The sequence below is a fragment of the Gallus gallus genome, chromosome Z, assembly GCF_016699485.2.
Source record: "Gallus gallus isolate bGalGal1 chromosome Z, bGalGal1.mat.broiler.GRCg7b, whole genome shotgun sequence".
NCBI lineage: Eukaryota > Metazoa > Chordata > Aves > Galliformes > Phasianidae > Gallus > Gallus gallus.
In genome coordinates this window covers 39164379-39191658 of record NC_052572.1, presented here as the reverse complement: position 1 = coordinate 39191658, position 27280 = coordinate 39164379, and the positions used below count along the sequence as shown (strand labels likewise).

The 27280-nt window shown below is 39.1% G+C and overlaps 1 protein-coding gene across 5 annotated transcripts in view; it reads right to left on the bottom strand.

Annotated features, from left to right (window-relative positions):
- Nucleotides 1–212: 212 nt before the first annotated feature.
- Nucleotides 213–27280, bottom strand: part of TLE4 (transducin like enhancer of split 4) — a 98684-nt gene continuing 71616 nt past the window's right edge. For 4 of the 5 annotated variants that reach the window (XM_015280232.4, NM_204237.2, XM_040655327.2 and 1 more), the window contains 12 exons: nucleotides 14167–14286; nucleotides 13549–13602; nucleotides 12733–12885; nucleotides 11411–11543; nucleotides 10939–11132; nucleotides 10688–10764; nucleotides 7161–7410; nucleotides 5853–6100; nucleotides 4723–4870; nucleotides 3998–4148; nucleotides 3601–3677; nucleotides 213–1973 (listed from right to left, as the gene is read on the bottom strand). In XM_015280232.4, the coding sequence (XP_015135718.1) occupies nucleotides 1866–1973; nucleotides 3601–3677; nucleotides 3998–4148; nucleotides 4723–4870; nucleotides 5853–6100; nucleotides 7161–7410; nucleotides 10688–10764; nucleotides 10939–11132; nucleotides 11411–11543; nucleotides 12733–12885; nucleotides 13549–13602; nucleotides 14167–14286 (1713 nt within the window). In that variant the 3' untranslated portion in view covers nucleotides 213–1865. The remainder of the gene's footprint in view (nucleotides 1974–3600; nucleotides 3678–3997; nucleotides 4149–4722; nucleotides 4871–5852; nucleotides 6101–7160; nucleotides 7411–10687; nucleotides 10765–10938; nucleotides 11133–11410; nucleotides 11544–12732; nucleotides 12886–13548; nucleotides 13603–14166; nucleotides 14287–27280) is intronic. The other variant, XM_040655328.2, reaches the window with a different exon arrangement.

Here is a 27280-nt window from a genome sequence, read left to right as displayed (position 1 = left end):
CAGTCAGTAACCTGAGAAATTATAGATTGATGAATTTTGTTGACTGGGAAAAACATGGTGAAACGTGACACTGTCTATGAGTGACAGCATGCATCTGTACTGGCATGCCCTTTGAACATCAGTTCCCCTTACAGGCAGCATTCTGTACACCTAAGTGAGATTACTGTACACAAAAGAACAAGGGAGGGAAGAAAGACTTAGAAAAATACATATTAGAAGTTACTTATGTTTAATGCTTAAAAGTCTGAATGCACAAACAATAATCTACCATTATAGAAGTACTGGTGGTCAATACAATGCATTAGAACTATGTACAATGACACAGTTTAGTATCAAAATCTTTCTACAATGTAGAATATTACGAAACTGTTAATGACATCAAACACTAAGCACTTAAGACACCATTTTTTGCTACCACATTTGGAACTTCAATGAACAGTCCATTTTAACTTGCAGCATCAATCCATTTCTAGTATGAAATTAAGTAATTTTCTACTTATACAATAAGATTTATCTACACGGGTCTTTTGATTTTGATCCATAGCAGCAAAGGCACTGTACATCAGCAGATCCACAGACTTAAAGATTTTTTTTAAAGCATTCAAAAAAAAAAAGTCACAGATCATAGTTTAACAGCAACAACAACAACAAAAAAAGATAACATGTCTCTGGCACAATGGCTCAGTCTATGTCCATTTTAGGGACATCCAATTGAGACTTGGATTGAACTGCTGGCAAACAAAACAAGTCCTTTTCCCAAGTGAGAATCCATTCCTTTTTGTATGTCGGAATGAGTGCTCTTATAAATCCTACCTCAGAGGTCATTGCTTTCATAGTTTGTATATTGGTAGGCATCCATTTTTATTTCAGTGCAGTTTCCAAAGAACATATCAAATATTTTTCATAATCTCTTGTAATTGAAAAATTGCCCAAAGACACATATCCCCATTTTCAAGGAAACATTGCAAAAGTTTCCAGAAGTAACAAAGGTGATTCTTTGAGGCAACTTATTGTACTCTCTACAATATAACAAAGAGAGGTGTTTATATTAAAAAACCTAGCTTGACACCAAAATGCTTTATGTTCATCAACAGGAAAGCATTGAGAACAAATCTGTACACAGGATGCTATATTAACATTGCAAATATATAAATTAGCACATTCTTACTTAAAGTGAATTTAATTTAGATGTGAACTGAATTTGCCATCCATCACAGGCATGTAGATTACTGGCTACAGTTTGCAATTTCCTAAGTTTCCAAGACTGTCTAAAATAGTTAAGTTACAGCATCTTCCCACCAAATAATTATACTGTAATAACACTTAGAGGTCTTATCCAAGAACAGGACTAAAAAATATAACAAAGTTTTTTTTGTTTTTTTTTTCCTTTTTTTTTCTTTTTTTTTTTTTTAAATAGAAACTACAAGCCTATTTAGTGTAGCTTTCACTATCTCTTGAACATCCTTCTCCAAAATCCCCAATTTATCCACTAGCAAAAACACAAAGTATTCAATGCACCTTTTAAACTAAAGCCGGGCCAGACAGCTTTATTTAGTCAGTTCATTGTTAGAAAGCCTTCTTTACACAAAATAAATACATTACAGCTATAATACATAATTAAAGAGTCAAGTTCACTGTTCAGTATGCTTTTTCAATCTTCTCCCAAATAGCTATCTGACAGTTTGGTATCACAAGTTCTTAATGAGCATTCACAAATCAATAGCAATTTAAGAAGGTAAAAACAAATTCCACAACTGCGATCAGCATTTAAGTTCTTAGTTTAGAAAAGGGGAAAAAAAAAAAAAAAAAAAAGAAATACAGCAAAGTGCTAGGAGAAGGAGTTCTGCCTGCATTTAGATTTGTCTCTAATAAATAACTTCATAGACTGTAGCTTTCTTGTCCCCAGAGCCAGTGACAATGTACTTGTCATCCACAGAGATATCACAGCTAAGCACGGATGAGGATTCTTTGGACTACAAGAGAAAAAGAAAAAAGGAGAATTACGTCTTTTCAATCCTTCAAACCAAAAGGGCTTGAAGATTAATCAGAAGAGTTTATAGACAGGGAATACACAGAAAGCTCACTTAAATACCAGCACTACAGGTTTGAATCTGAAGTGAAAGGGTGACAGTTCTGCTACAAGACTTTCTCCAAATGTGTTTCACCTAAAGCTCTATGGCAGCAAATAAGGGCAGCAGAAAAGGAAGGGAATGTTTTATTTAATGCTATAGACCTGGAGATAACCTATCAATCCACCAAAAACAAGCAGTCCCTTGCATATGCTCTACAAGCTATGAGCATTTATTAATATTTTATACATTAGTCTTTGGATAAAAATAAATTGAAAGAAATTTTATTCTTCCTTCCTTTACTCATTTTAATCCTTATGGAGAAACACTACAAAACTGTACTAACTAGAGGTACAAAACAATTCTACAGAAGTAATTATATCTCATCTCAGTATTTGCCCAACGATGAAAAAAAACCCCAAAAAACTCCTGCACAAATAAACTTACATTACAGCAAGGATGCAAATATAAAAAAGACACAGTGGTGTAACAGGAAGGTGAATGGAAGACAGGATACAACAGGATGCAATAGATTTGTGCCTTTCCCAGCTATTCTGCCCTTTTTCAGATGATGTGTATGTACTGCCACATTTTACTTGCTGTTTTAGTGCATTTAGTGTTTCCTGTATATATATGTCAACATTTTCTTTTCTGCCTGTCTCTGCAAGAACTATATACTACCCAAATACAGTATATCTTTGCAAAGAAACATCTACTACGCTGCAGAAGTTTCTTTCTCTACCCATTAATAAGAAAGCTGCAATGGGAATAACAGTTTCAAGCAAGTTCCTTGAAAGACAACTCAGACTGTTCTGTGGGAAGTCATTCCAGAACTGAATACTCTCCATTACTAGAACTCAGAGCTTAGACTTCTCATGCCAAGACAAAATGTGCTGCTGTTCTGGAAGACAGAACCATTACAGGTATCAGTACAGGTGAGATCTGATCATTTAAGTAGGAACACCAGCTAACTTAATTAAAAAATTCCCAGCACAGAAGTACCAGTAGCTGAAAGTACATGACAAAAATCCTGCTTTCCTTTAATGGCACTGAAGTGCTATTAAAACCAGGCACAGTAGGATTAAAAACTTCTGAAAGGTTACAGTTTTCAATTCCATCCAACATGATCCCTCCAGAAGGATGCAGCCTTCAGTTCACCAGTGTACCTGTCCAATCCCCTGAACTGACGCACCTCATCCCAGAAAAACACATGTTGAATGGCTTTCACTAGTTCAGCTACAAACGGGGCCTTCAGTGAATGCTAATCTAACATGATTTGGGTTATGCACAAGAAGGTTAAAAAAAAAAAAAAGATAGTAAAAAACAACTTCAGAATAAATAGTTACTCTATTATAAGAGATAAATTACTAAAACGTTAGAAAGGACAGAAGTATGCCTCTTTAATTACAGAATATAACAATTAGCCAGGAACTTCCATTTAAAAACTCCTTAAGCTAATGACAGACTGTGAGATGTGCAGCTCTACTGCACTGTAATGTAATGTGGAAAATAGCTTTTAGGAGATTATTACCTGGAATATACTGGCTCCATAAGGTGTTCTCCAGGCATTAAGAAGATTATCTTTTCCAGTGCTTACAAACCATTTGCCTGCAACAGATTGTTTAAATGTTATTGTTGTCTTTTCTTTTCAAGAAATGCACCCCAAGCAACAGATCAGTCATAAGAACAACACATTCGCATGTTAATGAAAATCATATCAAAAGAATAGTCACATTTTAAACCAGTAAGACTAAGAGGTTTGGTGACAACACAGGGAATTTCCACAGAAAAAAAAAGAAGGAATTTTTGAATAGCTTTAATGTTTAACTTCAAAATCCAATTTTTAAATATCCCTAATTTCAGGCATTCTTGAAAGAATTTTACGTGAAGGAAGGAAAGAAAATACTGGCAAGGAAGTATTTGCTTACCACAGTGAGCAAATTTGAGTGACAACACACAGCTCTCATGAAGATGTAGCTGATACTTGTCCGGTTTAGTAACATGCAGCACCTCAACGTTACTGTTCTCCATTCCTACTGCCAACCATTCACCAGTTGGACAATAGCCCAGTGAGAAGATCTGGAATTAGCACAGCACATGTTTCAGTCAGTCAGGAATGAGCTCCAGATATTGTAAACTGACTTCTTGCTACACTGTTAACACTATGCAAAAACACATAGTCTGCTGCAGTTTTAAAAACATGATAATCCAATTACTATAGTAATCAAGATAAATTAGTTTGTGTAAACAAAGCTCAATTAAAGCTGTAATAGCAAAGCACTGAATCAGGCTATAAAAGTTAATGTCCTAGCTTATCTGACAGCATTTAAAAATATTTTTGTAAAATATTTTTGAACAAGGATCTACAGGAATGGGAACAGATTGCACTCAGGAACACTTTAATCTGGCAATACTTTTATAAAAAGGATTCTCCAGTGCTTTCATGGGAGAAGTACTAATCTGTCAAACAGACATAATCCAGAAAGATGCTTAGCTGGCACACAGAAAAAAAAAAAAAAGAGCATGACGCAAAGTGAAAAATTACTTGGAGTGTTTTTGAGGCTGTTTTTTCATTATTATTTTATAGAAAGTGTTTGTTTTAGAAAACAATGACAATTTTTTTATGAACATGCTGAAGCTCCAAAGATTGCACCTGTGACGTGAAGTCATGTTGCTGTAGCTGTCTCCCTTCTCTGAGGTCCCAGGATCTGACCGTATTGTCCAAGCCTCCTGTCCAAAGCTTGGTGCCATCATTAGAAATGTCAATGCAGCTGGCTCCATCTGTGTGACCCTGAAATTGTCTGAAAATATCAAAAGAAGATTCACACATTCTCATACCAGAAAGAGTCAGTTCTGATTATTTACTCAAAACGATTCCTTTTTCTTTCCATCTCTGAAACTCTATCATTAAAGACAGGAAAAAGGTAAATTGCCATGGCAATCTAAGATTAATCTCAACTCTGGGATGACCATATGAGTTTTGTGATGAACTGACGATGTAATTAATCACGCCATACAGCCAAGTGTTGATTTGATTTTGAGAAGCATTCGTCATGAATTAGGTATTCTGAGGACTTTTGTTACTGACTATTTAATACCCACATTTTGACTGGAAATACCGCACGCTCCTGAAAGAATGTTGCATGACTGTCAAAATTTGTTCGCATGAAGAAGAATCTGAAGGACAATGACAATTCTTTTTTTTTTTTAAAGCAGCCCAAATGGGAGCATCAGAGGGTAAAAGCCTGCCTTTGTGTGCAATATTTAAACAGTACGCTTTATAAAAACTTGTATGCATTGCAGAGTACAAAGAAGGTACAAGTGGCTCCTAACTACCTTACTGGTCATTAGCACTGAGCATCAACCCCAAGTCCTAAGAAGTTGAGGTGTGCAATGCAGTGATTTACACACATTTGTATCTGAGACATATTTGCAGACATATTTGCTGGAACACTGATTGAAGAGACTGGAGTGTGAGCACAGTGTATTGCACAGAAACAAAGAAATCCATCTGTTCAAAGAACCTACAGCAATTTCAACACCAAGTGATCTTAAGCAATTAACAGTTATGGAGCAGTTTGGCAGGCTTGGAATTATGAAACTCTCAAAACGCACAATTAAATAGATATTTGTTGAAGTACTACCATAGTTATTACCTAGCAAGGAAATAGAGGGAGCAGCTATGCTAACACCATGAAGAAAAGACTGCATGTATGCAGAAGAGCAAGTAGGCTATGTCTAATTAATTCTTCACGACCCGGTGATCTGGTTCTGTCGACCTACCTTACCAAAGTCTGGTTATGCAGATCCCACACTGCAATATTCCCATCACTACAGCAAGAGAAGCAGACCTTGGAATCAGGGCTGATTGCTAGGGCATAGCAAGCTGGAGCAGAAGATGTCAGCTCTGCTTTAATGCGTGGAGTCGGAGCTGCCAGGTCCCAAATGGATAACGTGCTGGCTTCTCCACCAACAATCAGGGTGCGGCCGTCAGGGAGCAATCTGCAGGAACGGATGTAGTTATCTCTGTTCTGTGGAGACAGAAGCCATCAAGAGATTACTCATGAGGAAAGGAAAACAGCATTAACATGAGAGCAGAAATCCATAAAAGTATTGTATTCCCTCCTGGTTTTAATGAGCCATTTATACTTATGACAATGATAAAGTATATTAATGCCAGAAAATTACATGACATTAGGGAAGTACTTAAACTTGATCTACAAAATTCAGTAGTGAGAGATATTTAATCTTAATTAGCATCAAAATGCAAAGACCTGAACCCAACTCCAAACAATTCAAGACAGCTGTATTCAACAGCTTGTGTAGAAAGTTACATTTTCATATGCAGTTTATTTCAGCACATTAACCTCTCGGCATGGGAGAGTACCAAATTCCCTGCACATCCCCCTGCTCTGCTCCAGTGAGACTTGCTGCCACCATCTAGGAGATGTCAGAGAAAAATATTTGGGCAATTTTATTCATTTGTGTAGCGATTTGTGTAGCAATTCATTATATGTCTACACGTGCTGCACTGCTCTCATTTTATTGCCTTTGTAACAAGAAGCAACATCTTACCAAGAACTGGTAAATGACACGAGAAATACTGCTAACAATGGTTCATCTTGTTAGCACATTCAAATAATTTGTGAATAACACTCTGGGATATTTTTAATTGTCACATTAAGACAGGGCAATGCATTCACACACATACACAGACAGAAAATACGTGACTATCTTCAAATATTTTCAGAGAATACAGCTGCAAGACAGCAATTTTTAGCTTTAACACTGCCAACAAATGTCAAAGTTTATAAACAATATCTGCTGTACTGTCTTTGATCTTTCCCCCTACCAATACAATTTTAGGATATTAAAGATGTTTTGATTCACTGGGGGGAAAACAACACAAGTATTACAAGGAACATACTTCAAACTGCATTCTAAAAGAAACAACATTACAAATAAAACATCAAGCTTTGATACCAATGATAGCACTCAAATAGCCGCTGTTTTTTGCACCTTAACAGTATCATTTCAATCTTAACACAACCTGCTGTCTTCTTCTACCATCATAAGCTACCATTCCCTTACCAGGCAGTCGAGCTGAGAGACAGGGCTCTTGTTGCCAGGGTGGCTGATATCCCAGACTTTGACACACCCCTTGCCACCCGTGTACACATGTCTCGTGGGGTTGCTGATGGTAACTGCACACACAACTTCCCCATGGTTCAGAGTGTTGATCTGACGGGCATGGCGAGGGATTCCTGGACCGATGAGGGCATCGGGAGGGAAAGGAACAGGCTGCATCTGGCCATCTGCACTTACATGAAATGAATATGCCCTAAGGGAAAAACATAGGATGAGTTTTTCTTCAAGCCTATTTCAGAAAACAGAATCATGAATGTGTTTGCACTACAGATTGTTCACTTAGCTCCCTTTAAAGCTTTCTTTCTATAGAGTGAGAAAGAAATTTATTTAGACATCTATAATAAGGATTTCAAAGCATATACATTGGTACTCTTAACGTGATAAGACAAGGACCAAGTATCAATCAAATGAGCTGGTTTCTGGTGAGATATGTAACACAACAATGCATGGGGAGACCACTGCCTGCAGAAAAGGGAAGGAAGGTCAGGGCCCACCGGAAGACAGAAATAACTAGCCAGTTGCAGTAGAGCCCTAGGGGCAGCTGAATGCCAAAGGACATTTGGTTGCTCCCATACTAGCTCTGACATGTGGACTTCAGCTGGATCACTACCTAGCTGCCTCAGACACACACAGGTCCAACGCAGTGTGTTTCCAAAGCAGTGAAACCACCACAAGGAAGGAGTTAAGCCCTCAGGTATGCTTGCTGACATCTGACATGACAGACCAGCAAAAATGCATTGGGATTTCCTTCTTTCGAGTTTGCTTTCTTCTTCCTTTTTCTCTTCTTTTTGTGAAGCTGACACAACAACTACAAATCCCAATTTCTCTTGCCAGAATTAGGACTCTCACTGAGAAAGAATGTGTTGTGTGACTGCCAGTTATGCCACCTGTGAATAACCTATCAACAGCTTCATCTCAAAATATTTTCTGAGGAGAACAGTTAGGTTGTGAAACTGTCTTGCTCTTAGATGCTCCTTGACACATCATATCTATTACAAGACTATAAACATTGTAAGAGGGTTCACCTACATACACAAAAGGTAACCTTAACAGAAAGCTTTAAGTTCTTTAGACTTAAAACATCACAGAAGTACTGATAAAAACAAACAAACAAAAAACAAAACGTAATAATGGTGAGGATGAGAACAGCTCACAAAAAAAGAAATATTCACTTTATGATACTACCTAGAAAGCTCATTTCTTTAATTGTTGCTTGACAGTCACTGAAGAAGACAGGCTTCAGAATTCAACTACTGAAATTGTTATTTAAGATTCACAGTATATTAACATCAGAACAGTAATTTTTGTCAGGATAAAATGCAACTACATTTTCACCTTTCTGCCCTATTCCCAAAGCTTTACCAACTCTTGTCATCCTGCTCTCCACTTCTTGTTCTGGCAGGTCTGAATGACACATCATATCATCATTCTCCATTTTTTGACATTAAACACATTCAGGAAAGGGTAGGACAGATTTCTGTGGCTGTCAGAAGCAGCAAACTGCCAATACGAGTAGAACCTTGGTTTCAATTATCACTACAGAAATCTGAAATAACTTCCTCATTATTTCCTTAATTCCTGTTTGCTGCAGTAAAGTACTGAAAAAAAAAAGAAGCTAAATCTCTAACAGAACAAGTGGAACTTCATTATCATTCTCTCTGATTTCTGTATAAAGTTTCAGCCATTCTGTGCGGTGCCATGCTTGACACTTTCTGTGTGTTTTCATCATCCAGAGAGATTCTTGCTGTACTTATGAAGTATACAGAGAACAAATTTGAACAATTACAGAAACAAAGCTTAATTCTGGAGAAATTAATAACTTCACTATCTTAATTCCATCCATTATTCCCATCAGCATGTGTGATTAAACTGTTGCTTTTTAATTGTTCTTAAACACTGGGAAATTCACACAACGTTCTACGTAAGTAACTTAAAAATATCTGACACTACAAATAACTATAAACACTTGGTAATTATTTCTTCTTTTCAGATTACCTATTTTTTCTATCCTCTTTGTGAGATATGTCTGAAGAGGAAAGAGAATTATTAGTAGCTGGATCCCTGACACACCACACTTAAGGGATCCATTTCAACTAACTGCTCCATTTCAGCTAACGCTCAACAGAGCACATCTTCAGAACTTTTGTCTTCAAGGCAAAGAGAGAGTAAATTACAAAACAACAGTCCTGAATGACAGCTGTGAAAAATACTGTACTTTAAAATTAAGAAAAGATAATCATGCTAAAAGAATCACAGATTTCAAATTCAGATTCCAAGGCTGACAAATACTTAAATACAACTGTCAATTAAAACAGTCATCAGTACATCAGTGACCATTCAAAAACTTTTCAGATGCAACAAAGCTTGAACTCACTTGACCTCAGATTCCCCCACCACATGTTAGATGTGAGCAGAAGGTCTGCACAATTAAAGTTTCTCAGACCAGACAAGCATAGCCCGACACAGCTGGCTACCCTTCCTGGAGCCAGCTCCACCATGGATGAACTTGAACAGTAAAACATCTGAATGTTACATCTAGAAATTTCTAAGTTTCCACGGCATGTGTAAGAAGAAAATCTCCATCCTGCAGAAACTCTTAATGTAAACAGCTGATTTACAAGCTGCTGCACACCAATTTTCAAACTCGCAAAAAATCTATCAGGGTAGAGCAACTGGCAGAAAGTCAACTGAGGTGAACTAGTGTGCTCAGTCTAAGAGAGTTTGACAAGGTTTATGAATTCAGAGGTAAGTTTGTACAAAAGTGGTGTCACACAGGAAGTGGAACTGGGGAGCCTCGCATAAAACCTAGATCAATATCGTTTGCATCAATGCTTTATTTTTCTTCTCTCTAACTCAAGAGGGATGTGAACACAGAGCTCTTCATATCTATGTAATTCTTTTTCTGAGGCTCACAACAAGTGATGCGTGGTAGAGCAGGTCACCTTTTACGGTCAGTTCCATCAAGGATGAATTTGAACATTATGATACAATAATTCTTTCCAGTATTTTCAATCAAACGAAACATTTCAGTGTTCCTTTCTCTGCACACTGCTGCCTATAGCAGCTGGTAAGTTTGCAAGTAATTGCAAGGCTTTTGTGAACAAAGAAATCATTTTTTAAACTGAAAAGCAGAGTACAGTGGAGAAGGAAAGCCAAGATCCCACTCCAATTTGTATTTCTATGTAAGACCAGCCAGTCAGATTCAGCATGTAACACCTCGAAGCTCAGACCCTTTCTCTATTTGTCTCCTTTTCTCTACTCTACCAAATTCTTGCCAGCTGCTATTAGTCTTCCAAACAAATTTGCAAATACAACTTCAAGATTAAATAGAGGTTCTCCTTCCTTTGCCAAACAGCCATATTTATTCTAATTCACACAATAATTTTCAATAGCTAAGGGCAATTCCAATCAACAAGGGAACACGACTTCAACAGATGAATAATTTGTAAAGTTGAATGTTTGATACTCACGGTTTTCCTCCTGGGATGCCTGTGAGATTGGGGGGGATGCCTGGGACTCGCATGTGATGATGTGGATCAAAACCAACCTACAGTTTTCCCCAGGCAAAATACAAAGGTATATTAGAGATGGAGACAGGCGAAAGAAGACAGTTTAATTCTCTTTTTCCATAGCATAATTCCTGAATTACAAAGGCTGAACTAGATTTAACCTCACAGTTCTTATATTTGAAATGAATTACTCAACAGCAGCAAACACTTACCACTGGAGATCTCCCGTAAGCTGCAGCTGCTGCAGCTGCTGCAGCCGCTGCACTCATCTGAGGGGAAATGTTGTGCAGACCAGCATATGCAGCTCCAGGGCTGGTCAGCTCTCCATTCATACCAGCATGCGGCACAATGCCAAATGGAGTTGGATAGGGACATGGCACTGCCATAGGTGTCCTTAAACCTGAAGCTATTGAAGAAAAAAAGAGAGAAGTCACTCAGCCATCCCAGACCCACCAGACGAAATATGAGTTTCTTAAACCGTACAGTACATACACTAATATAACACAGCATATTCATATGTATTCCTATGCATCTCTCTCTCTCTGCTGTTCTGAAGTGCTGAAGAACCAACTCAGCATTCAGTTTAAGTAGCAGTAAATTCTGGCTTGCCACTGTACACTGAAAGAAACAGGTTTTGAGATGAATGGAAGCATCCTCACGCTGCTGGGGCGGATCAACACTCACCTAGTGGGTCCACACCCGGAGGTTTGCCAGGCACAGGCCTCAGTCCAGGAGTGGAGTTGCTGCCTGGAGTTGGTGCATCAGTCCGTGGAGTTGGGGTATTTGATTTAGATACAGGAGTAGTAGATTTCTCATTCTAATCATCCGAAAGAAGAAGGGAAAACAGGGCATTAGTTGCTTTACTTTTTTGACTAGCTGCTGGAAAGCGAGTGGAAGACAGTAAGTGCACATCTGATCAGCGAAATCTAGCTTTTGGGTTTGGGTTTCAAAAGTCACTGGTAACGAAAAGCCAAAGAGACACTGAAGAAGACAGAATGTTTTAGAAATTAACTATAGCCTTCACAGCTTTCATTGTCCAGGGCATCTGTGTGATACTGAATGAGGTCAATGACTGAAGATCACTGTGGCTTGGCAATTATATTGTCAGCACATGTTAAATCGTCCAGTGGTCACAGACCTGTTCATATTACAAGCTTCTTTGAGGAACCACTGCCTTATAGATAAGAAGAGCAGAAAAAAAGCATAACTGACCAACAGCTCACACACAGACATGGGGCTGGTAACATAAGGTAGAGACAGTGATGGGCATTAAGTCAGGGACTGTGCTCTGCTGCTTCTGTGACAAGCTTGTTTATCAGACAGATTGCTGACTCCTGGGCCTGAACCTGTCATTCCATCACCTTTCCTGAGCACTACATTCACTTTAAGCTTTCTTTTTTATTTATTTTATTTCTTTAAATAATCACGTACCCTGACCTGTGAAGAACACAGAAGGGAGTTACTGTGCAGCTCAGAAATGTGATTAATTTTGGCCACAAACAGGAAAGGAAACCATACCCCCGACTTGCTGGCAACTCTTTTTTCTTGCCTTGTGATTTGTGATGTAAGTCAAGGAAGGCTCTTGTAAATGACAGACTACTTTTTAGATAGAAAATAAAAATTATTGTTGCTGCACATGGCCTGGTAATTCAAACAAACCTAACAACCAAATCACATCCAAGCAAAACTGAATTTGCTATAAACCACAGGCACAGGCAAACAGATCAAGGAACCCCTGTGTACTCTTATTTATTCTAAGAATGACAGTTTTTCATATGAGGAGGAGAAAAACATCTCTCTGCACAGCACATCTATCATCTACCCACACCACCAATGAAAACAACCTTTTTCTGTCCCCCCAAAAGGCTGCAGATTTTCTCCCTTCTGTTTTATCAAATGAAAGAAAGAAAGAAAGTTGCAGAAATTCTAATTGTATCCAGCTAGAAATCTGGTAAGCAACTGTTTCTGTGTATTAACTCAGGTCAAGTGAATTCAGAAGCACTTACAAGGCTAAGTTCTTTGGATTTGGAGGAAGGAGTACTGCTGGAGGATGCAATAGACGCTGGACTAATTGGTGCATCTTTCTTCAGCAGTCGAGTCTTGTCCAAGCCATTCTCTCTTGGAGAGTGTGCTGGGCTCCCCCGTGGAGAGGAAGGATCCTAAATATCAGCAACGTGGATTACTATAAAAAGTTCATACTAGCCAATAGTGCTTGTCCTGAGCAACTTAAACTTTGGAGTGAAGAAGTGTAATGTATTCCTTTAGTCCTTAAGCAATTTAGTTAATAAAATTCTAAAATCAAGATTTATAGTAACAGATTTTTTTTTTTTTTTTAAGAAAGTCTTAAAAATTTATGTCATTAAGCATCAAAAAATGATGTTTGAAGTCTGTGGATACTGAAATAGGCAAATAAGTCTCCTTCTTCAAGTGTCAGGCTAGAAAGGTTTGAGGCATGTGGCAGACCTGATAAACTCACAAAAGAAATGAAGGCGAGAGTGAAAGAAAACACCATTAACGAGCTGTACTGGGCTGGATTCAGAGCGCACTTTTGGGGTATACAAGTAACAAAAAATGTCTTCCGTAGAAAAGCGTTACAGACCTGATTTTTATCCTAAAGAGAGACCTGATCAGACTTCCCTCGAGCATTGCTGGCTCTCTTATGAAGGCAAAGGCTGTAATCTTATTCATACCCCAAATCCACAGATAGTATTGAAAACATCACCATCCAATCCCCACTACTGTAAGGTACAAAAAAACAAGGAAACAAACAAACAAACAAACAAAAAAGCAACCAAAAAAACAACCGAAAACATTTTGTGTACCTCATTGGAAACATCAACTACCAAGTTGTCATCACTCTTTTCACCATCACTGTCCTGCAATAAGAAGACACAGCGTGTAAAAAAGACATATTTAATACCCTGCGGTTTCTTAAGTAAGAAGAAAAATTAAGCGAAAGAAATGAAAAAGCTGCTCACAACTATGTAATGTAGCCTTTTTTTAAACAAAGATTTATCCAGTAACAGAACTACAATCTTTAGGTCACCTACGGTGCTTCTCCTTAAAAGGTTCCACCAGCTACAGCATTATTCCCAGATCAGTTTTCAGATCAGTGGATGAGACAGAGGATGAAAATCCTCACCCAAAGTTGCACAACACCAAGCAGTAGAGACAAGCTAGACCACAAATTTGTCAAGTCCCAGCTTGATTAATGCTCTATCCTCATTCACTGCCTTCCATGTGTTCTTTATTTATGTTATCAAAATGCTATCAATCCTACACATACAAGCCTTCTAAACCATTGTAGATGGTAGGTACAGACAGTAAAAACATAGTAAAATCCTGAACATCAATTTTAAAATTAGTTATGCAGTAGGAAATGGGTAAAATTACAGAGGAACATTTAAGTTTAACAGTACACAATGTAATTTTTTACTCACATAACGAGCTGCTATTTCCTTCTCTTCTGTTTTCTGTTTTTTACTCTCTGAAGAATAATCTGTCGAATTTCTGTGCTTTTCTGCTGTTCTGAAACTGGCTGAGGGAGATACAGAAGAGCTCTGCAGTTACAAAAGAGATGGAGAAAACATATCAGATGCTCCTTCCAAACAGGACTTCTTTTGTCAAATTCCCTCGACATAACTTAACCCAACAAGATGATTTAGAGCTGTTCTTATTGACAGCACTTTGGGTTTTACTCAGGGATAGCAACCCAGCAAGTTTCTTGTGTTAAAAGTGCACAGCACGCTGCAAGAGACACAGATAAAGGAGACCAATTTACATTGAGGAATTGATATCTGCAGTGTTAGTAAGATCAATGTAGAGCTACTTTGGACCATTTTGTGAATACTTTGCATTGGCCTAATTTTGGCTTGTTTCCTGTATAAATACGAATGGTTAAACCAATACTCCCAGAAGAATGACCTCCCAGAAGTGTGTGCATGTGTATGCCTGCAGAAATCACAATAAGAACAAAGATTGTTCAAGCTAGGACAGACTTCAGTAAACATTGGAATGAAGATTCCTAGTAAAGACTAAAGCAAGCTTTTCAGTAATAGTCCTGCAACTGGAAATAGGGGAAAACCTCTGTACTCATTTTAATCCAACACCTTTTACAGTTTACAGTTGTGCCTACAGTAGACAGGAATACAGTGCAGTGGCTCAGGGAGTCTTTTGCCATTCTGTGGACCTCACTTACTAATGATGGTTACAGAGCACGTTTACGGGATGGGAAAGAATGGAAGGTAATTTGCACTTTATGCACTGTCATCCAGCAACTCTGCTCTCCTTCTTCAAACAATCGAGATGACATTTATCAACTCCTAACATATTTCCAGAGCTTGGTGGAGCCTGTGTGTTCATACACAAACAAGGAAGTAATGAAAGATGCAACATTTCTTCTAGGATTGATTTTAGCAGCAGCAGCAGCTTTTGGCCCTACCTCAAGAAAGCATTTAACCACACGCTAAACTTTATCTCACACTGAAGTCAATGGTTGAACGTATATAACTAAGGATGTGATCTGGTACTTTGCAGAATTGGAACTGACAGGAATGAAGATGGAAATAATCCTCAGTTTAAACCCCATTGACTGTCTGCATCTCTCTATCCTCCTTATGTAAGAGGTTGAGAGGAACAACTAAAAAAGTCCTTACTGCTGGATTTTAGATCCTCTTGCACATGCGGAAACACTGGTTTTGAGATTTTCTTCCATGTCTTATAGTAAGTTGCTGTTCTTTGATACAGCTGTACAGTACAGCACTCCGGTTTTAGGGTTAACCGCACACCTCCATAGGTTTATTTTATCACAATCACCAAGAATACAAACCCCAGAAGTCAGCATTTACACTCTGCAACTTCTGTTCCATTGCTTTTACTGAATTTCTTGTTTCCTCAACATACTACACCACAAACTTCTAGTAATAATTAAGAACATTTAACCACAAGTTCAGCTGCAGTCATTGCTCGAGTCACATAACAGAACGTTTCTCCTTGCCTGGACACCCAGTTGCTACTTCTTTAAAATTTCCAGTTCTTGTCAACAGTAGCTCAGATTAATGAGTGGTGGAATTTGAAAAAAAATCTTCAGCTTTCTTAACTGGTGATTGTTATTTATCCTTCAAGTACACTGAGTAGAAACAATAAAATTTTAGTGAAAAGCCAGTGCTGAGCACTGCCTGCGTCTTTCTCATTACCCTCCCTGTTTCTCCTTTTGACAGCGCACATGGATTTCCTATCCTGAGAAAAGAACATCTTAAAACATGTTCACTGGTTTAGCTTTAAAGTAGATCATTTATCAACTGTTACACTGTAAATGACAAATTAAAAATGCTGTTGTTTGCTCTGAAGAGAAAATGTATGTTAAGGCATTTGGAGACAGTAGTGACAGTAAGCACAGAATCCTTAAGAAGAGGCTAAGTAGAAACAGTATTAAGAAAACCGATAGCTTGAAAAATGTATTTGTTTACTGCAATAATACAGCACAGTCTTTTGCAAAAGATTTTAATAGCAGAGTACTATTACATTTATATTCATTTATAATTTGGGAGGTGGTAGCTTGTAATGTGAATTCAATTCATTATTTCTCAACTTCACCCTACAGAAAGCAAATTACTTTAAAACGAAGAAAAATAATCACCAGTAAACTACAAATTAGACTGATGTCTAAAGAATTAAAGTAAATTACTGCACTTATTTAAATAGAAATACTTATTTTCATGGATTTGAAACTGTATAGTTCCATTTTTCACAATCTAGTTAGCTATGTGCTACAGATACCATTTTAATCTTTGATTTCACTGCTTAATAAAGTAATAAATTAGAGCTTCCTAGTAGAATGATAAAGTAGTTAATTATCACTAGCACATAAAGGATGAGTACCACATTGGGCACTGGAGCAGTGCACACAGCTTAATGGTTTTATTGCTTCAAAGATGGATCAGACTTGATTCTGATATGAAAATATGGTATCCCACCTGACATTTGTAGAAAAAAAGTTGACAACTAACCTAATGATAGCTGATGGGGAGAGTGGGCAAATTAGTGGAGTGCGGGAAGCATTAGAATCTTATTTCCCAAACTGAAATTTGGCCAGTGAACTTGGACTAACATTATTTTATCTGAAGAGTCAATTACTACTCAACAAATTAAACATTCTCGCTTTAAACTTTAAACATTCTTTTTTTTTTTTTTTCCTCTCACAGAGATCAGTCAACCAGTTCTCCTGGAATACCAGTTTCCTTTCTGCTCAGTATCTAATGTACCTGCAGCATACAGATATCTAACTTCATGGGATCTCTGGTACTAGTGCTGACAAATCTAAATTTCTCATGCTAAGTAGTAACATGTCCACTTAGCCAACAGGCTATGATTTAGATCTTCATAAGAAACTTAACTCCTATTAATTTCATTATGTGAGGGACAACCACTAGCTATACTGCGTTTCTTCTAATTGTTTACAACAGAAGTTCAGTCTACCAGCACATCAGTAAGGATCTATCTATATAAGGGATGTAACAATATCTTCATGGTTTCCACTGACCAAATTCCTACATACTAACCTTGTACCCATACACATTCTAGTTTTGGTGTCTGCAAATCTATGTATTCCAACTCCTCATATTTGCAAGCTGTGAGGCAACAACCACTGAAGCACACCATTTAGCTTGCCAGATTCTGCACTGTTTCTCAATTAAAACATCAGTGCTGTTCTAATATTGCCTTTAAGAAATGGAAGCAGAACGGCTACTGAGAGAAATTAAAAGATTCAGCATTATGCCTCGGCAGGCAGTAACTTAGTGGGCCAGAGTCCTCATTTTACTGACTATGGAAATTTATAGAGAAATAAGTTTTTTCACACTGCTGTTTTCTTCAACAAAAAAAACATTAACCTACTAGAAAAAGTAGCAATTTCCTACTAACCAACACAGAGTTTGCCCACATATAATAATTAGATCAGACATAGGAAACAATATTATCTAGGGAAAGTGGGTTGCATTTAGTTTCCATTTTAGCAAAATGTATCAGTTTTTCATTTTCTGCTTAGGTAGGACATTTTTATTCATGTTAAATACATCACAAAACGCTGACAAAAAACATTTGAGCAGATACATTTATAAAAAGGCTGAGTACATTGCCTTCTTCACATAATTGGCTTAAGAAGTGAAACTGTTTGTTTCTAGTGCTGGATCCAGAGTATCTGTTGCACTAGACCGTAAAACATGACATGGTATACCTTACTGTGTATTTTGGGCAGTGCTGAGCACAGTGCTAAACAAAAAGATTGCCCATCACGAAGGCCATTTGGAGTTTCACAACTCCAAATGGAGAAAAGCAGCGCATTTTCTCTACAACACTCACAGGGTACTGCTCCTGGTGGAATATCGGTGCCACACAGGAACAAATTAAATGATCATAAAGAGGGCAATATAAGCCTCTTACTGAGCCATAAAATTCTCACTGGTAACAAGGCAAACATCAGCATCCTTGCCTTCTACTAGGTATAATTAATACTTGAGACTGTTTGGAAAAAGAGAAAGCAGAGGTACCGAAGTCAACATTTTAACTCCAGCTTCCACAGAAGTTACTCGCATTAACAAAGATGACTCATGCTGTAATGGCACAAAAAAAAAAAAAAAATCAATATGGTCAGATTGTGCAGTCTTCCAACTGCTCACAAATCCTGTAAACATAAAGCTATACATATGCTCGCTCCTGCAGATGAAGACCTTGACTGAACAGACTAAGTTATACCTGAATAGAATGAGCGTTAAAAGTAATGACTAGAGATGACAGGATGAAAAGCGCTCCCCCACAATAAAGCTGGTAATTCTTTAAAGCATTCGTGAATATGACCATTCCCCAGTGTACCCTTACTGCTAAAATGATCTATTTGGAGTGTAATAATTAAAACAATCGTTCCCAACAAAGTGGGATTATGAGATAATTGACCATTGTGAAGTATTAAGCAAACTGCAGTAAAAGCCAAGGATGCTCAACGCTAAGGTCAATTACAGTATAATTACCTGAATGACACTATTGATGTTATAAAGTCTGTTGAAAGTATAAACTATAAAAATGGATGCAATACGTATTACAGTCCAGTGATGACTGGACAGCAGTGCTGCTTGGCTGGACAGTTGGTGCCAACTTTACACATGGACATACAACTGCCAGAGACCTGACAAAGGCACGGTCCTGTCTTGGGTGGGCACTAGCTGCTGCCTTGTCCCTCCAGCTTCCCCAGCACCCCTGGGCTGCTGCATGGAGGCTGCCTGAGGGCCACCCTACCTGTTACTCTCAGAAACAACTGGCAAACTGCTTGGACTGTGGGTTTGTCTCATCTGCCCCTCTGAAGCTGCTGGTAACTGTCCTGCCGCCGCTGCCTCTCAAGACAGCAAGCTTCAGAACATCTGCGTGAAGAGAACTTTCTTTCTTATTTGTTTTAAATTCAGTCTTCCACGCATTTCATTGTCCCCCCTAAATCTAGTGCTAAAGGACCCAGTGAATACAGCCCTGCTTTAGGCATGCCTTGCCATTCTGTCAGCTTCAAGTATACCTTCTCTCGCTCTTCTCCTCCCCAGGCTGAAGGCTTCTCCTCCCCAGGCTGCCTTCTTGGCCTTCCGCCTTTGAGCCACTCCATCCAGTCAGCTGTTTCAGTTGCCATTTCAGTGCCTCTTCCACTATGTCATCACTGAGACATGGAAGCAGGAGAACACACGGTGCCCCAGCACAGGCCGCCAGATGTGCAGCAGTCACACACTATCCCTCTGGGCTATGGCCAGCACCAGATGAAGCCACAGCAAGAATGGCCACCATGCAGACGTCGCAGAAGAAAACCCCACTGGCTACTGAGTTTCCCGTAAAGGTCTGACCCTCCAAGTTCTGGAGATGAGTGGAAGAGGAAGCCTTCAGGGAATCCTCTGGCCTCTTATGTGAAATGGTAAAGCAGGCTGCCCAGCCCTCACCACCACTACTCAAAGGCAGGTAATGCAGACAGTCTGGAGCAGTCTGCCAAGGTGACATCACACAGCTAGGGAAAAAAAAAAAAACAACGAAAAACACAACTAAACAGCTCCCACACAGTAGGCCTTCTGCATGGCTTCAACTATAAGGGAATACCCATCTGTTTAAAAAATGCATTTGTTTACATACTTCTGTATGCTCATGCACATATTTTTTTATTAAACTTAGGGAGATGGTGTGAAAATGCTTCAGGCTGCTCTGTAGGTACCATATGGTGCATTTCTACAGGGGCTATATTCCTGAGGTCACCCACACCTCCACAGTTACTACACATTTCTGCTCTTACTATTACCACTACTGCATTCCAGTATCCATGCCAGCTCAAATGAATTTCCACTATTTGCTTTAATTTACTGATGTCCTTCCTTTGCTGTCCTTACTCAGGCATCTAGGTTTTCTTTACCATTCTTTTCCCCTTGTATAAACACAACAGATTGTGATCACACTGAAGTCCAGAACGGGCTCATCAAATGAGGAGAGACTGGTAGCCAAGTATTGTTCCCACAGTTATCAGTGGCAGCAAACTTTTAAATTATTTTTACTGCTCATTTCCAACTTGTTACTCTACATAGCCAACATGAAACCCAACAACCAGTCTGACACATCAAGATCAAACTGATTTTGTCTTATTCCCTGCCTTCCCCCTGCACGTGCATTTACAGATACTGGACAAAGCCTCCGTACTTGTTAGTGAAGAATGCTACTAACTAGCTCAGAAAAGCAGAACAAAGCTGTTTTTAATATCACATGACTCTGAGCTAAGTGAACTGAGCTTAGTAATCATGGGTGTAATAATTATTTTTAATACAAACTATGATTAAAATGCAAACTTTGAAGTTTCATATAGCATTTTTTACCAACTAATTAATGTCGTTAATTGCAAAATTAATGAAGTTAATTAGTGGATAAGAGTGTAAAAAAAAAACCACACATCAAAGTCTAGATGTGCAATGCTGCTTCATGAGCAATGAAATGGCCATAAAGAATCCCACAGTAAAAAGACATGTAGGTTGAGCAGTTTGTCTCCAAAAGACAAGCATTTTCAAAAGTTTCACGTGAATACAAATACAGATATGTATATACATTATGTATATGTGCTTGTAATTTCTTTTAAAATACCCATGTATCTGTTTACATGGGTGACGTGCTTGCCCTGGTGGCACCAGTGCGGTATTTCATCTGAACTAATTAAAAGCACAGAAGTCCAGATAAAATGAGTGTTAAAACGAATGATAAACTACTGTCATTTGCATGTTAATTCCAGTCATGTATTTTAACATGACACACTTATCAATTTGCTATAAGCTACCCAGTCCACACAGCAGAAGCAATTTTGACATGCAATCCTATCAGCATGTGCTGTTGTTTCTTTGGTCTCTCCTGGCGTACAGGTGCACAGTGGTGGCAGGAAAAGAAGGTGTTTAAATCAACAGTGAGGGCTGCTGGTTAGCCTTTCACAGACAGATTTCTGCAATAAATCCTTTAAAATACAGCTTCTCCAGTAATCACCGGCTGAGGGACACAACACACATAAGGCCTAATCACCACTGACACTATGAGGGGTCAAAGGATAGAGAGAAGAACCAATGTGGCTTAAGTACAAGCAGTGAAGTAGCAGAAGAGCATAGCTATGAAGCAGAAAAGGAAACACAGATTTAGGTTAAAGTGTATCTTAGCACAAGCATGTGAAGGTAGTGAAATCAAGGAGTGTGGCAAGAATAAGAAGCATCCCTTGGTAAGAAAGACAGTTTGAACAAAGAACCTGGCTTAAGCAGGGAACAAAAGAAAAAGTAACAGATGGGTAGGAAAAAGAGTTGAACACTTCTGCTTGGTTTACAGAAGCTCCAGAGTTCACAGATTACATTTACCATCAAGCCTGCTCTTGTCCTCATCTGCAAACTCGTAAATATTGAATTTAATTGATGGTAAAACAACCCAGGCATTGTCAAACATCCTTCCCTTTAATACGCAAAGCAATTCACCATCTCCCACTTCAGCCTCCTTCCCTTTGAACAGATCCCAAACTAAGACCACAAGCTTCAGCACACAGAAGAGCAGGTGACTAGGCCAGAGTGAAAAGATACACAAGGCATTAAAACACGAGTTACAGCTGGCAGAGGGAATGCAGAGGGTGGGAGCCCCACGGCATATGCAGGCTGCAAAGGAGTTCTGTACCTAATCATGTCAGAACAGGTAAACACTCCTGAACAACCAATGCACACAAGTGCAGAAATGCTACCAGACAGGGAAAAGTCTGCTGCTAGCATTTTGGAAAATAAATGCCAATATCTGAGACAAGCTTGCTTATCGCTCATCACAGAATACAAAATCTTAAATGTTATTTCAACCAAAATCAGACAGTGAAACAGAGAGGTCAAAGGCCAGTAAGTTAGAGATTGAGAAGGACTCTGGATAAGCACAGTCAGCTTTGGAACTATGAAGAAGAGCTGTGCCAAGGAAACACAGAACTACAGCTCTGCTCTCCTCAAATATTTATTTGGGGTTCCAATTACTGATCTCTCATGCTATTTCCTTCAACAGAGACCTGAAACAGTTTGAGCAGCTGTAGCAAAACAGAAGCAGAAAAAGAGAGGAGAGAACTGGGAGTTAACTAGTGAGAATAAGCAGGGGAGAGCACGCAATCACAGGATAAGAGAAAAAGCTCAACCAGCCAGAGCATTCAATGCTGCAATTTAATTGTGGGCTCACCACCATGAGAGACAGATAACCACCAGCCTGCATTACAGGCTTTGATTCTGCGGCATGCCACATCACGAGGAGAAGCAGTGGCACTCCCCAAGCTTTCTTCAAAAGCTAGTGATGGATGTGCACAGAAAATTCCCAACATCCAGTATATCTCTAGAATATTAACACTAGTTATATTTCCATAGCAGCTGAATTTGAACAGAGCACACAAGGTAATTTGGTTAGCTTCAGAACAGTAAGAAAACACTAAAGAGGGAATGTTTTATGATACCCATTAAAGGCCTTTGTCGGTATGTTTTATAATTTGTTAAAAAATATCTCCAAGAATTGAGAAATTCCCCCGAAGAACAGTCGGCTATTGCTTTGAGCCCTTCCTCAGACTGAGCACCACAGTAAAACTGTTATCCTTTCACTCTGCACAGTGATTAAAATGGACTGTGAGGCACTGAGCCAAGCTGAACATGAACACTTCCCTGCAGTGGCTGAAGCCACAGGGGTTATAAAAAATATCGTCAGTACTAGCAACAGAGGTTAGGAGGTAAAAATACACACACCTACCCCCTCCCCCCCCCCTTAATTTTCCGTGTTAAAGTAATAACGATCAGGTTTTAAGCTTTACCTTCTCTGGGGATAGCTAAGTGGATTCACTTTCCATATGACAGGTCCTAACAACTCTCTCCTGGGATTTACATTCTCTATCTAACTCTTCACTTCGACCAGAAGGATATAACCTGGCACTAATTAGCCTTTTTTGTTAGTGCAAAACCACAGAGATCATGCCTGAAGACAGCCTCGTGGGATGTTCCAGTTAGCTGCTTTCAGCTGCCATCCAGATCAGATACTTTGCCCCAGTGCCTCACATTTTTAGTTTTGGTTCCATCTAATACAGGTGATATCCATGGCAAAGGCATCAGTTTGAGTTTCCACATTTCTGTTTTTTCACCACTGTATCTGTATGTGTAAATTTATTCTTTTCATTCTGCCTGTTTGTCTCAGAAGAATTTTAAGGACGCTTTGCTGCATATGTGACCTAGGAGACAATACGGAAAAGCAAACAGTTGTTTTTATGCAATACTTCAATGATAGCGCTAGTCATCTTTTTCCACACTTTCTGACTTCCTTCATCTCTTTCCCTTATTTTCAGTCCTCCTAAAAAGCACCCTAAATGGCAACAGAAATATTACTTCTACTTCCACACTGCTTTGATCAGCAGAAAAATGTTCATGTTTATCTCAGGTACTAACTCAGAGACTGCCAATTTGCTCATTTCTTCTTGTGTTGGATCCTGTGCTGTGTCTGAAAACCCTAAAAATGCTTCAGCCTTTTCTAGTACTCTGTGTGATTAAGGAATCCAGGCCTACTGCTAAATACCCAATGAAAACAGTACTCAGTTCAACCAGTCTTTTAATTGTGCAGGTGGATAAAACATGGCTGGGTGCTATTAAATATTTGAAAATTCCAGTTCACGTTGATTCTGAAGCAAAACATTTTCTCAACGATCTATAAAAATATTTTCCAGAATGAAATCTTTGAACACTACTATTCGCCTCTCTGTCCAAATAGCATCCAAGCCCATTATTTTTGCCTCACTTCATCTACACTTACTTACTTGTGTTCCCAAGACTCTTGTTCAGGAAATTATCCTATTTCCTATTCAGGAAAGCACTCGAGCAGATGCCAGATTTGAGGCACACACTTTGATCTCAGAAAAGTCACAAGGCAGATAAAGAAAACAGAAGAATGTAGCTGAACTCTGGATTCCTACTGCATGCTACCTTGAATCAGGACCTCACCTGGTTGCAAAAATAACTGTCCCCAACTCATTCTTCAAATCAAGGATTTTGGTAAATTGAATGGATGGAGGAATGCACGCTTCCTGCAGTCAGTCTCAAAGCAGTTACACTGGTATATAATAACGCATTATATGTACAGCATCTACTTCGAAGACAGAAAATAAAACACGCTGTTCTTCTGCCAGATTTTTAGATGCATTACAACTTCTGAACATCCTAGAGTTCTGCCAAGAGAAGCAGTAGCAGCTTATATTTTTCTGGGCATTTCATTATTTATATTAGACAGGTCATGCTGTTAATTTTTTAAACATTAAAAGCACAATCAAATATGAACATTTCCAGGCTAGCTGGAAATGGTTTGATGTCAGCAATGAGCAGCCAATACATTTTTAATTCAGGCTAGAGGATAAGAAAAGCAAAAATCTCCCTCCAGTACACCCCCATACACTCTGCCAAGAAGTTAAGTGTGATAACTGGCATGCACACACATGATCTTCTGTTCAATTCAAATGAATTATCTCAGAAAATTTGTGAAGACTGTTCTCCCTCATTTGAATACTTCATAGTATGATCCATCTTCCCCTTTGCTTTGGTTAAGGGAAGACTACAGTAATCCCCCTCAAATAGCATTCTGGCAAACACTCCTAAATTATGTAATTCACTAGGTTCAACGCTACTGTTACAATCATTTTCAAGAAAGACGAATACAATACATTATCATCATAGCTATACAACCCTGAGCTGAATTTTCCTTGGCTGAATTCCTAACATTTTAATGCTGAAATTGATCTGTTTTTAAAACATCATGTGAAAGGTTTTTTAAATACCATACATGCTCAAGCTCTTTATTTTAAATGGTTTAGAAACGAGCTAGTAGAAACGGGGGAAAAAAAAAAGTTTTGTGTTCTCTAATCTAGCATTAAATACATTTTAAAGAACAACAGACATGTTTCCAAACAAACTATTGCAGTGTACAAATTACCCAGAAGGGATGGAGATAACAATACCTATGGTGTGGGTTTAGATCTGTGAAGAAGTTGGCGTTTCATCAAGGTTGTCTAGGAAACCATTTTTAAAATTTCTTAGAATACAAAACGAAAGATGTTTATTTCCGTTTGGGATGCCTCTGGAGAAGCTGGCAAGTAACAAGTTTATTAAAATGACAAGTTCAAGGTACTTTCCTTGTTGACTGTAAATAACCACCCCATGAGCCAATTAAGAACAGAGATCAAAGGCCCAAGCAGTGCAATAAAACCAGGAGTCACTGAGTTAAGAGAAAGCCTCCTCAAGTTAATGCAGCACGGGAAATTCCTCTACCCAACATCCGCTCTAGTAATGCCCTTTTATTCTGGCTTTGGACCAGGCTAAAAACTAACACCCGTGCATAACCGGACACCTACACAAGTGGCTTGCTTCTCTGCACAGCCAGGAACTGTTTTAGTTGTAAAGAGTGATCCTGATGGGACCTGAAGCAGCTAGACGGCGAGCAGGCAAGAAAAAGTGTTGGGGAGGTATATAAGAATGCCTGGCTCCAACTTGTAAAATAGGTTCTCAGTTGGGAAATTTTATTAGATCCCACATTGCAGCAGCTTGTCAGTGAATTCGTCCTCCTTAGTAGCTGACGAGACTGTGACTTTCCAAGTCAGAAGTCAATATACTACCAATCTGTCCCCTAATGCACGACTTGACTATTATAATCTCTGCACATACCAGCTTCAAATTTGGTATCAACACAGGGCATGCTTGTTGTGATGAGTGAGTGGGGTCTTTTCACCAGGTACACAGAGTGCTGACATTAACACTCTTGCTAGCATTTAAGAGGCTGAATTGCAAGTCACACCACTGTTTACTGATCAACAACTGGGCTGCTTGAGCGAGAGTACACTCTGCCCCCCTGCAACACCACCTTCCTCAACCTCAGTTAAATCCTGCTCCAAGAAAATCTTGAATCTTTAAACAAGGCTTCATTACTGCTTCTTGAAATTAGAGGATAGATGTGAATGTATTGAGTCCATTTCCCTCGATTCCACTGTTTGTCCTTGCCCCTCACATCAGCAGGTGGAGGGGAGGGAGGTGCGTTTAGCATTTGTTGTGACTGTTAAGATCATCAGACTGAACATTGTGTGTAGACTTCAGTTTTGACAGTAAATGTAAATTTCCATTTAAAGACACCTAGAGCACCAGATGGAGCTCTTACAGTGAGAAAATGTAACAAGCTCTTTCACAGCAGGCACAATTGTATTCCTAGCTCCAGCCCGCAGATGGAAATTCTTCTTCTCTGTCTACACGATCTCCCTACAGGGAGCTTTCACTACCAACAAAAGCCACATTCACCTGTGGGGCTGCTCCCTCTGCAACTGCACCAGAGGAAATGAGGGAGGGTCCTGAAGCTGTGCAGTATTCTATGTTGGCAGTGCCATGCCATGCCAACCCTGATGCACAGCTGAGGAATCTTGCTCTGCACATGGGAAGCAGCACAGCCCAGTGAACACAGCCCCAGGCTGGAAGAACAGCAGGCACAGGGCTGAGTTGCTCGAGTCATGCTGGCAGTGATGTGTTACCAAGTTGAGTCAGCGCAAGCCATGGGTCTCAGTAGTGGTGCACCTCACACCATGGTCTATACAGGCTGTGCATCAGTATAACATGTGATCTCATTGCTGCAGCTTTCCCAGCACTGAACAAGATTTCTGCCCATCTTACTACATCTACAGCCGCAAACAGTATTGAAGGATCTGTACGATGTAAGAAGAGCAATGTAATGAAACCTCAAGGAAGGATGAGAGCTAAGCCAAAGCTTCTCTTCTGAAAAAGAAATGGACAAGAGTATATATAGTCAACAGAAACAGGAGTAAGCTCCAAAGGACTGAGCTGGCAAACTAAGCCACAAGTGCTACAGCTGGAAGGAAGCATGCATACTTTTGCCCACAATGGGACTCAACGCAAAGATCATTTTAAACAGAAAAAAAATATATAAAAATGGATCACATGGTAATGCTGATGCCTGAGCAAGAAACTAAAACTGGGAAAGATA